The sequence below is a fragment of the Pholcus phalangioides genome, unplaced genomic scaffold, assembly GCF_987345545.1.
Source record: "Pholcus phalangioides strain wild (caught in Gottingen) unplaced genomic scaffold, Ppha-v1.0 ptg000022l_1, whole genome shotgun sequence".
NCBI lineage: Eukaryota > Metazoa > Arthropoda > Arachnida > Araneae > Pholcidae > Pholcus > Pholcus phalangioides.
Window position 1 is genome coordinate 29098418 of NW_028301615.1, and position 11963 is coordinate 29110380.

Here is an 11963-nt window from a genome sequence, read left to right on the forward strand (position 1 = left end):
TTTCCCATTCTTATCCATCGTGATTTATCTCAGGCCGTGTACATACATATTCCAGAGGTCAACACTTTTCCAGAAATTAATATGGTCTGAACAATGGATGGAAATGCCTCTTTATTTTTACTCTATTTTATCTATTCTTGTATATTAGCATGTTCTTTTTTGGCTTTTCTTGAAAAACAAAATCCCTTACATGCTATTTATATTTGTTGATGAAAGCGAACTGTGACCATATGACCCGTATTTTTTTTCATTTATGACTGTCCCGATTTTTTGAGAGAAATGTCACTTTTTTTCTTCAACGAAGCTACTTGAATTTTTATTCTTAACTGCACAATTAGAATTAAGATTATTTTTATAACTTATGAATTATATTATAAAATCAAAAGTCACTGCGACTTTCAGTAGGCCTTGATTTCTCACCAATTGGATATTTCATAGCAACTCTTCACCTATAACTCGCAATTTTCTCCATTTGTTTAAAAACTTTTTTTCCAATCTTTTTGGTGAGAATTGGTGATGCTTTGTATTTTCTCATTATTTAGGGGAACTCGATTTCCCGTATTTTTTTCTATGACATATGGTCAGCTCGGTTCTCAGTGAAGGTCCATCGGGTCCATGAATTGGTCTTTACACGCGCCTGGAAGAAATATATGCATACTGGAACATTATCAATTTTGCCCTTGGGGGAGGGCGGGGGAGGGGGTCTGCAGAGATTTCAAAGAGTCCATGAGAGATTGAATTCGAAAAAAAAAATTAACTCACCGTTTTTCATTATTATTATTACACAGGGTGTCCTGCAATGCAGCCTTTAGCTCATCGACTGTTCGTCGTAGAGGTATGGTTCCAATTTAAAAATGTGTTGGAATCACTCTGTACGAATTTCGAGAATCGAAACATACAGTGTCATAGGCGTACGCAAAATTTTCTCAAGGGGGGGGGGGGTTTACGTTTTTTCCTGCAAAATAACACTATAATCTCTGCTTGGGGGGTTAGAACCCCAAACCCCTCTCCTTTGTGTCGTTTTTTTTGTTTTTTTTTTTTTGGCTCTAGGATAGACAAGGCAACAACGTTCTTACTGAAGTTAGAGGCCAGGAGGACTGTAAAAAATTTAGATTTTTCATTTTGTGTTTTCACTCTCGAAACTGATACAGGTCGATTCCTGAACACATTTTGAGCATTTTTTGAACTAAAACTGTACCTCTACAATGAACGGTTGATGAGATTAAGGCAGAATTAAGACGTACAGGACACCCTGTATATTTGATATTTTTGTTAATGGGATCCGTGGCATTAATTTGATTAGCATAAGGATCCTTAACATGCACCTTAACATGTCATCAGGGAGATCTACGGAAAACAAACGGTTAGTACCCTAAGGATAACAGCAGACAATCTATAACAGTGTTTCTCAACCGCCGGGCCTTGACATCATTCATACCACACAGGCCGCAATTTACTTTTTTTTTTACATTGAGAAAATGAATGTTCACACCGAGGAATCCCCGTATGGCGAATCACATTTCCCGGGCCGGGGTAAATAACTCACGCCGGACCGCGAGTGATTGGCCGTTTCCTTTTCCCCCATTAATTTCCCGTTTGTTGTGCGTGTTTGATCGGGCCTTCCACTTACAAGAATAAACGAAACAGTTCCGCTGGCTTCCAAAGGATGAGAACCACTGATCTACAAAGAGGTCATTCACAAAATATCGAACAAAAATGGAGATTTCGGTCCACGCTCTTGAATCGCAGCTTCTCACGTTTGACTTTGAGACGACATTGATAACATGAGAAAATACCGAATTTCTCAGACAAATAAGTATGATCAATGAATGTAGAGAGGTTATTTCGGAATGGATATATAGAGATGAAGATGGAATGGTTATAGACATAAAGACTCGATCACTATTATCATGATTTTAAGCTCGGAAGCACGAAAAACTCGACAAAAGAAACCAACTACAGTACGTCCGAAAAAAACAAGATGTCGTTCCCCTTGAAGTAGCACCCTACGAAACAGAATTATCTTTCCAGTTGCAGTAGTATTATATCCATGCGTTTGATATAAGACACGAAAAAAAAAACCTCACCAAATTGTTTTCTTGTTTTCAACATACTATTATATCTCTTAAATTAGAACTTCACTTTCACGCTTTTGAATCCCATTTGTGTACTCGGAAAATAATGAAAAAAAAAATGTTAAAATGAAAGAAAATTCGGTTCGGATGGTGTCTATTCAGAAAAACCAAGCGAATTTCCTAACCTAAATGCTCAGGACCATTTCAACGAGCAGGTAGAATACAAAAAAAAAAAGAAGGACTCGGACTATTTAGGACTGCTTTTTATTTATTTTTTTTCCATTAGCGCAATAGTAATTGAGTGGAAATACACTTAAAATAGAAAATTACAATAGCAACAGCAAGTGATTGACTCCCTCTCTCTGTCTGTTTCTGGAATGATTATTTTCAGTGTGACTAATTACGGCAGTCACGCTATCTATCCTGATGGATATGAGAAATTTAGGTGTAGGTTTACCTCGGGGTTTTTATTTAAATGTGGTGGTTATTCGGACCCCTTTTTGGCAGCTACGAAGTCTGGGATCACACCTGGTGGTTGCAAAATTAAAATTTCCTTTATTTAAGATTTAGGAAATTTGAATTTGAATTTTGCAACCACCAGGTGGGATCATAGACTTCGTAGCTGCAAAATATTAGGGGCTGTGAAATTGGATTTAATATATTGATTACCTATTACGTTTTAACTGCCCATGAAAGCCGTGGCATGAAATTGTATCAATTTATAGAAGTGTCGTATGAAAAATATGCGTCATGCACCAGGACTGGACGAATCTATTGCTCGACATGCCCGGGGGCGCGTAAACATTTCGACCGGCCATGTATTTTTTTTCGACCAATATGCCAATATGCGCAGGCATATAAGAAATGAAAAATTTTAACACCCTTTCGTTTTTTTAATTTTTCATCGACGATGATGCAAGTGGTTTCTGTATGCATTCGTGGAGAAATTCCCAGAAATTCTTTCTTTGGCACCCACGATGCGAATGTGTAGTCAACATATTTCGTGTATTTTCACGGTCCTAATAGTTAGACAGGCCGCCGGTGCGGTCATGAGCCTCCTGATGCGGTGGCATTCGCGGAAGAAGAAAAAAGTTCTATTAGTTTGCATTAAAACGTAAAATATATTTTTCCAAAATAGTTATATGGCCCTATTATGCAGTATATAAAGTGTCCGAAGGGGATAAAAATTCTGCGATTGATTCAAAAATTGTGGGAAATATTTATGCACATTTCTCTTCTATACTAAAATATTGGGAAAAATATCTATATCACAAAAATATATGACTTCTGCTGCCACCTACGAAATATGTTATAATTTTATTTTGAAATATCTGTTATCATTTTTTTTAAGGAAAGTTAGTTTTTGCTCTCAAACCGATATGCCGCATGGAAACGAAGAAAATGTGTTTTGTTACCATATATTATTTGTTTCTATGCTGCACACCGGTGTAAATTTTATGTGCCAAAATATCGGTAATTTTAGTTTTATTCTAAATCAATTCAAAAATGCCAAACACCAAAAAAAAAGAAAAATAGTAACTGGTATTTTGGCGTATAAAATTTACACCAGATATGCAGTATAAAAACAAAAGAATATATAGCTTCCTCCCGCATGTTATTCAATTTCATTCTGCACATCGGTTTAAATCCAACACCAATTTTATTTCAAGAATTATGTGTATTAAGTTGTGTTTCTATTCAATAGATGACAGGTGGCCCATGGGTCTAGTTGGGTCTTAACAGCACCATGATGCCTCAGGCAAATTGGAAACTTGCTTAGATAGATTTTCAATTTTCAGATAAATAAATAGATTTTAGGTAACCTTTTTTTTTTCAATTTTATTCCAGTTAAAACGCCCCCCCCCCCTCCTTCCTCCACCATGCACCGTAGGCCCATCTATTATAACGGCCTTTGTATGTAAGAACTCTTTAATTCAGTCCTCGGACAGTGAATTCTCGACGGACGTCCCAAGCCAAGATTTCTGGGGGGTACCCAATGAACACACCATCTCTGGTAGACGTGAAAAGTTAACCCCGGGACACTAGTGTTTTTCAAACTAGGCAATATCACGATGGAAAGTACTGGGGGGCACTATGTGCTGAGGCAGTAGTTTTTAAACTTTTTCTACACGCGGTTCCTTTTCCTTGTTATCGTTCATCCGCGGATCCCCAGAATTGTCGGGAAAAGAATCACTTCAAATCACTGCACGAACTCCTCGTGACGCTCCTGAAAGAGGTTAGCGACGCTTCTAGGACCTCTACTCTCTCTTTGAGAACCACTGGGCTAGAGCCTTGTCACATCGCTGGTGAAGGGGGGAGAGAGAGTTAATCTATATATAGATATCGCAGAGGAGAATGCAAAATGTCCAAGTTTGTCCCAGCATTGCATCTAAATAATTTTGTCGTTTCATTCATTTTTACGTGCATTCATTTAAATTTGACACTTTCTTATCATTTCCAAGTCCGGACCTGATCATTAACTCCTAGAGGTTCTAGGAGGTTTCTAGGAGGTAATTCGGACGCAAGATTCGTTGTTCTCCCTCCAAGGCCTAATTGATCCTTAGGTTTTTACCTTCGACCATTAGATGAATGCCTTCTTTAACTATTCATAGGCTTTTTTTAATGCAAACTAATTTCAAGAATCCGCCGATCCGTGTCCCATTCAAAGCCACTTCCGTACGCCTTTGTCCAGGAGAAATAGTTCTTTAACGTCGTTTTTTGATTATTTTCATTAAACAAAAAAAACCATTCATTACTTTGAAATCGATGTTCCAACTCGGCATTGTTATATTTAACAATTGAGAATTTGTTTTTATTATAAATCTATATTTATTCCCGAAAAGAAATTTGGTTTCGTTTTTTTCAACAAGTGCTTCATTCTTAGACGATAATTTAGGCAGATGTGAGGTTTTCTAACAGTGTTTTGAGCAGATGTGAGATTTTTAAATGCTTTAGGCAGCTATGAAATTTTGCATTGCAGAGAGAGAGATGTGAGGTTTTCTCTAATAAAAATGTTCTCTAATACAAATGTTTAGGTTTTCTAACAGCGTTTAAACAGCTGTGAAGTTTTCTTAATACAAATGTGAGGTGTTCTAACTGTTTTAGGCAGCTGTGAGGTTTTCTAACAGTGTTTTAAGCAGCTATGAGGTTTTCTAATAGTGTTTTAAACAACTGTGAGGTTTTCTAACATTGTGTTAGGCAGCTGTGAGGTTTTCGAGTACTGTTTTAGGCAGCTGTGAGGTTTTCGAATAGTGTTTTAGGCAACTGTGAGGTTTTCTAACAGTGTTTTGAGCAGCTATGAGATGTCTTATTACAGATGCGAGATTTCTAAATACTTTAACAGCTATGAAATTTTGTATTACAGATGTGAGGTTTTCTGATACAAATGTGTTGTTTTCTAACAGCGTTTTTTCTTAATACAAATGTGTCTTCTAACAGTGTTTTAGGCAGCTGTTTTTTTAATCAATTTTTTTTTTTAAATCAATAATGGTTTCAGATAATTTGTAGGCAACCCATGTCTTCCAAATAATACCTTGAATGGGCTAATACATCAACAATCGTGTATGGAGGTGACATGGATCTTCAACAATCGACATCGAATGAGGCATCTCTTGTGGTGTCGGTAAGACAAAAGGCATTCGTGGAATAATTATCATTTCCAGGTTATGAGATGGGATCATTCACGAAAAAGGCTTGTATATACGTACTGAGATATTGAGTTTTTCAAGGGGGAAATTGTTTCTGAAATATCAGACAACAATTTAATGATATCTGTGATAAATCTGTGGCTTAGATGGATATGTATAGATCTTTATCAGACACCCGTCGTGAATAATTCATGGATGGTCATACTCGATGTCTCCAATCCATTAAGAGGTCGTGGATATTAATCATTCATGTTCGATATTTACTTAGTATTACGTGCAATTATTCAAGTAAATTGGCATCTCCGTTGTAATGCCTCATTTATTTCAACCCACTACTTGAGGACATTTTATAATTGGATGTCATCTTCGAAATTTTATGGTATTAAGTAGGGTTACTACACTAATTAGCAACGTGAATTTTCTCGAGGTATTCCATGCGAAGAGAATAGCCATTTGCCTATTCATCAAAGGGAGGTTCCCCACATTTGCATACTTATAGTTATTACAGCGTGGTCGGTATAATTACACGATGAAAGTAAGCGGGAAGAGTTCCGTGCGGATACTGCTGGTTGTGTTGAAATAAATTCACGGGTAATTATGGATAAACTAATGGTCATAAATTGTGAAATAAGTATGAGTATGAATCCAGCGTCGTTGCTGCCTTTGATGTTTTGTCGTTTCTTGAAAAAAAAAATTCAAGAAGGGGTGTGACGAAAATATGGTTTTTTCATATCTTTTAGAACCATAGTATCTCTTATCACCTTGAAATGTGAGGGTTTTTTTTTTTAACCTACGGCATAGGTTCTCAAACTTTTGGCAACCCGCGGCTTCCTTGCCTTTCTCGATGCTTATCCACGGCTCCACGGAATAAAACAAAGAACCGCTTTAAAGCATCGAACAAGTGCACATAAATATCACCATCTCACCGCAACACCACTGATAAAGGTTGACGACGCCACTAGAAGCCACGACGCACACTTTGAAAAACACTTCTTATTCCTACTTTACCGTAAGGAAAAACACTAAAAGTGTTTTTCAAAGTGTGCGTCGTGGTTTCTAGTGGCGTCGTCAACCTTTATAGTAAAATACGAGTACGATACCTTAGTAAAATACGAGTACATATACTGTTTTGCAAAATACGAGTACATATACTGTTTTGCAAAATACTGAGTATAACTAGCTGCTACAGTTCTGCATAACTGTCATTTTCATTGAGGTATCTATCATGCTTTGGCACGAGTTTTCCTACAAAGAAATCTGACGTCGCTGTGTTAATACAGTACAAAAGGAATGTTGATCTTGATGTAATATGTGTCAACGCGATATCTCTCTACACTACTACTAATTAAACCGCATATCCACCTTCCTTGGGGGAATTTCTAACGATAGTGCTTCGTAACTGTCGTGTTGAAAGGCTGCCTACTCTCTCTGCGGAAAGATCTTTGTCGAATGAGGACCGACAAGCACGTGTCAACACTGCTACACGAACAATAAAACATGACGAATAAATATATTAATTATTGAAAAATGCAACTGAATTCAATCGTCGCGATGTCTCGAATGAATGAACTGACACTGGAAGCTTTCCAATAAGTTTAAATGGGAGCAGCTGAAATGTCTACCATAAATATCTACAAGTGGCTCCCACTCAAGGGCATAGCGAGGGGGGACTTGGGGTCTGGTGCCCCTTCCCCCGAAATGTGAGAAAATGACCGAAAAAAGAGGAAAAATATGGCCAAATCTATTTTTCTATTACTTTGGTCCCCCCCCCCCCCCGAACGAAATTTCTGGCTACGTCCCTGCTCCCACTCCTACGACAAATGAGGCTGTAGTCAGGCGCGAATCCAGCTGCAAGAGCCTGAAATAAAATGAAAACTAATGGTCTTGTCCCGAAAAATTAAAGTTATTCGCCCTCTTCTTCCTCACTGATATCCCTGAAGCGAGCTTAACTAAAGTGAAATGATAGCGGTTTGGAGTTTCATTTGAATGGACTGAAATACCAGTAAGAGCCAAGTCTGGGCTGGAATGTACGGTTTTCAGCTGCTTCCATTGGAACTTTAGTCCATGCTGCAATTTAGGCACGAGCGTCGTGTGTTTCATAGAAAAAGTCAGCATTCTTCTTGTTTTGCACCATGTTAACATTGCCGTCAGGCTTCTTTTAAGAGACCATAAGAAGATTTGTGCCAAAGTATGACGAATGTTATTTCAGTTATGTATGAAAATGAAGCAGGAGTAAGCGGATACAGACTCCTTGAACGGGGTGAAGATCATCGTGGGTGTAGATATTGAATGGGGAGGGGTGTCCACCTTTGCCCTCCACCTCTGTCAATAATTCAACTTTTTTATTGAACGTGGGAGGGGTTGGTCGTGTATCCGCCTATTGATAGCAGGCAGCTGATGCTTGAACAGCTGAAGAACTTGCCTCCGGAAGAATAAAATATAATAAAATTTTGATGTTAAATATATGCCAGCGGTTCTCAAACTTTTGTCTTCCGCGGCTCCCAAGAATAATCTTAAAAAGAACCGTTTCATGGTATTGAATAGGAACGCACAGCAATAAGGGCAGCTCACGCGGCGTCAAGTGCAATAGCTGGTGGCGCTCCAAGGATCCAGGGAGCAGCACACTTTGAGAACCAATAAAATAGGCAATATTTGGAAAAAAAAAAAAAATTCGCGATATTTCGCAAGAACTGGCTGTGTTTGAATCTGGATGTATGAATTTCGTATTTTCTGCAGATATTGGTCAGGAAACTGGCCTTTTCCTTGATCATGATAATAAGTTCATGCGTATTGCAGAATAACTTGGGAACTAAGTACCCCTTTAGGGGTTCAAAACCACTTCTTTCTCAATAGCAATTAACATTATCGTCGACGATCAACCCCATGGTCGATTTCCTTCCTCCCGAGACGATCTGAAAATCGGTTCCCGTTTATGACTAACTAATTTCTCGGTGGCAATAGCTAATCACACGATAGGAAGGAAATGAAGCAAGCGGACAACGATTGAAATGAACGATCTGATTGATCGATCGATCGATCGATCGAATATTGGGAAACGTTCTTTTTCTCTGGGCAGATCATTTTGTTATATCTAATACATACAATGTAGGTCACGGTGTCTTTCTTAACTGATAGCGTTATAACGAGTGTTCATTTGATAAGGGAGAGAGGTCTATTAACAATGTGTTTAAGTGTGCGTTTCGTTCTCTCTATACAGCTATAGAATTTTAAATTTATGACGAGTAATGATGGAGACGAAAATAAATATTTAATCTTAAGTATGATCTTCATAATAGATAAACTACATTTAGTGTCATTTTGTGCTACTACTGAACCATACATGCTCCTCGTAAACATTCCTCTGTGGAATTTCTAACGAATTGCTACATGCCGGAACGTTTTATGTGTGTGTGTGTGTGTGGGGCCATAACCATATTATCAGAGTAAATTATAGGCCTACTCTTTTTTTGTGTTACCATCTGCAGGTGCTGTCATCTGTTTTCCGTTGATGTTGGAGCGTGCAGGGTCGTAGCGTGCCTTCTCGGGGATGCTCCGGGGTAGACTTTTCCTTGGGGCCCCTTAAAAAGATTGCAAAATAAGTGTAAATTTTTTGTGAGGACCCCCATTCGGTTTGGTTGTCCCAGACTAATTACGGGCCTGGATCCTGCTAGACTCATCGTGAGGATCAAGGTTCGAACCCGTTAATGGCGCAGCGATGATCAGCTGAAGTTTTCTGCGGTTTTCGAACTTCGGGGGAGCGAATGCGAGTAGGTCTCCCACTTGAAAAAGTCTCTCCGCGCGCGATATTTACTTACCATGGAATTTCAAAGCATTTGCCTTTTTCACTCTAAAATATGAAAGAAAGATAGAAGCACACACCAGTATAGCAGTGGTAAGATGCTCGTCTATCACCATGAAGGAAGGTTACCGTCAGGTGGACGGGTTCGATCCCGGAGAAGGGCATAGATAACAAGTTCTTTCCCTCCTGAACCTGAGGTGACCACCGATAGATGACGCCTACATTTCCGACCCACTCGATTGGTAGTGAATTGCTGTATGGCCTATACGACCGGAGTTGGTACGCGGCAGAGTAGTAGTAGTAGTATAGCATGAAACAAGCATAGGTCTAACAACATAGCATACATTGTACATACACGCGCGTGTGCGTTTCTGCATGCAAGCAATTCGTAAAGCTAGAAAGCTAGGACCCCACACACGCGTGAACAGCCTGGCCCAATACGTTCCAAGGGGTTGGTTATAGCCGAGTAGTGTGACCGCCCCACTTCTGTTAATGATCGTCACTGGAAGGATGGCTGAAGAGAACGACCAGGGCCTTCAAATTCAAATAGTCAGGCTCCAAGTCAAAGGCACTGGGGGGCTTCCTTCCCGGTGTTCCAGACTGGCTCCACGTTGGTCGAAGAATGCCAACAGTCACAATACGGGGAGTGTTCTGGAAGCCAATATTCGCCAAGGAGTGTTAGACCAAGCTGGATCAGTGTATCCAGCCTGTGCCGCTGGTGCTTCATTGCAGCAGGGGGAGGAAATATTTTCGAATGACTATGTTGGGCCAGAGTGGACACGAGTGTAGTCCTAGCTTTAGATATCCCAAGGGAAATGTTTACCAGGAGCATGTACGATTAAGTAGTAGTACTATGAGTGTTATCTAGTGTCGATATAACATTAATTTTGTTTTTGTTTTGATTTCTTCGTAACAGGTGCTGTGCCTAGCCGCCATACCACTCACCTTTGTGAAAGCCGCTGAAATCGTCTATGGTATTTCAAAGAGGAGTTCGAGTCCTCCATCGTCAACTGCGACGCCATCGAGAGCCGATACGGACATTAGCAGTGATAATAACCACGTGACCTCCAACGTGGCCCAAGCATCGGCGAATTTCTTCACTGACATCGGCCCGCCGTCCTTCAGTTCGAGGACTTTCCAACCCCCGGAATACGACAGCCTGTTCGATTCCATACCGAGTCTTCCCTATTTCCCTGACTTCGGGGAGATTTTCCGAATCCAGCGGACGACGACACCGAAACCGCCGTTCAGGTTCCCGGATTACGTTCGGGACGCGTTTCCAGACAGGCCACCGGAATCGTCGTTATCCAGCGCAGACGAGTCCGACGATCCCATCATAGGAGGCAGGCAGCCTTCGAGCAACAGCCGGAGGCTACCTAGGCCGAGGCCCGCTTCCAGCGGCACGAAGGCGAAGCTGGTCAAACAGAACCAGAACGAGCCCAAAGAGAAGGTCAAACCGGGGAAGAACAAGTCTCCGACGAAAGCCCGGGACTATCCCAAGATATTCAGGTTCACCGCGGACCGAGTGAACCTCGCGGATTTCGACACGAGGAAGAAGATGAACGGCAATTACATGGACCTGGCTAAAGGTGACGATTTGGACTCTAGCAAAATACAGAGGAGTAAGTTCTTGATACTCCACGGCGGGGTCTTCAAGATGGATAGGCCGATGGGCAACGGCATATACGGTGAGAACAGCGACATCGTGCCGGTTACGGAAAGCCTCGACAGTGCCAGCGAATACGGTGCCAGGAATGGGAAACTCTCTGAAGAATCGCTGCCTTTCTACCGAGAAACGTAGAAGGCACATTAAGTGACACACGCGCCCACAGTATGGGAAATATCTCACCGTTTTTACAAAAGTGTTCCATTAGAAAGAGCGCCGTCCCTTAGTTTTTCTTCTGCCATCTGGAGTCACTAGTGACACAGAAAACTGTGACAATTTCAGATAGTTCCCTCCGCTTAATTATTATTATTATTTTTCCACATCCGCTGTCTTTCCTTAATGTTTTGAGTGAAGAACAATCGCCATCATTTCATCGAGAAGAAAAAAAAAAAAACAACGGCACATTTTATTGTCTTCACAGAGCAATGTTGTTCATTTCTGTTGTTATTGTATTTGCCTCGTTGATGCTCCATTTTTGAGAGTAAAAAAGTTGCCAGTATTTCCAAACATCACTGCAGTTGCCTCTTAATTTGTGTTGAAGCATTTATTTCTCAAACAATGAAACAAGTGAGAACGAGATTAATCAAATATTTGCACTGCTTTCCGATATTTCAAGTACGGGATCTTTTAATTCACAAACAATGGAGGAAGAGTCGAGAATCACATTATACAGGGTGCATAGGTAACAACTCGCACCGCAAATTACTTGCGAATCGTTGATATCCTAGGGGCATACTTCCACCTCGAAAAAGTATCCAGATAACGTGTGGACCTCA

The 11963-nt window shown here is 40.2% G+C and overlaps 1 protein-coding gene across 1 annotated transcript in view; it reads left to right on the forward strand.

The window, feature by feature from the left end:
- The window catches only part of LOC149070150 (uncharacterized), a 54891-nt gene extending 43192 nt beyond the window's left edge, over positions 1–11699 (forward strand). Inside the window, exon 2 of the mRNA XM_089249875.1 lies at positions 10438–11699. Coding sequence (XP_089106001.1) covers positions 10438–11322 — 885 coding nt within the window. The 3' untranslated portion in view covers positions 11323–11699. The remainder of the gene's footprint in view (positions 1–10437) is intronic.
- The last annotated feature ends 264 nt before the right edge of the window (positions 11700–11963 follow it).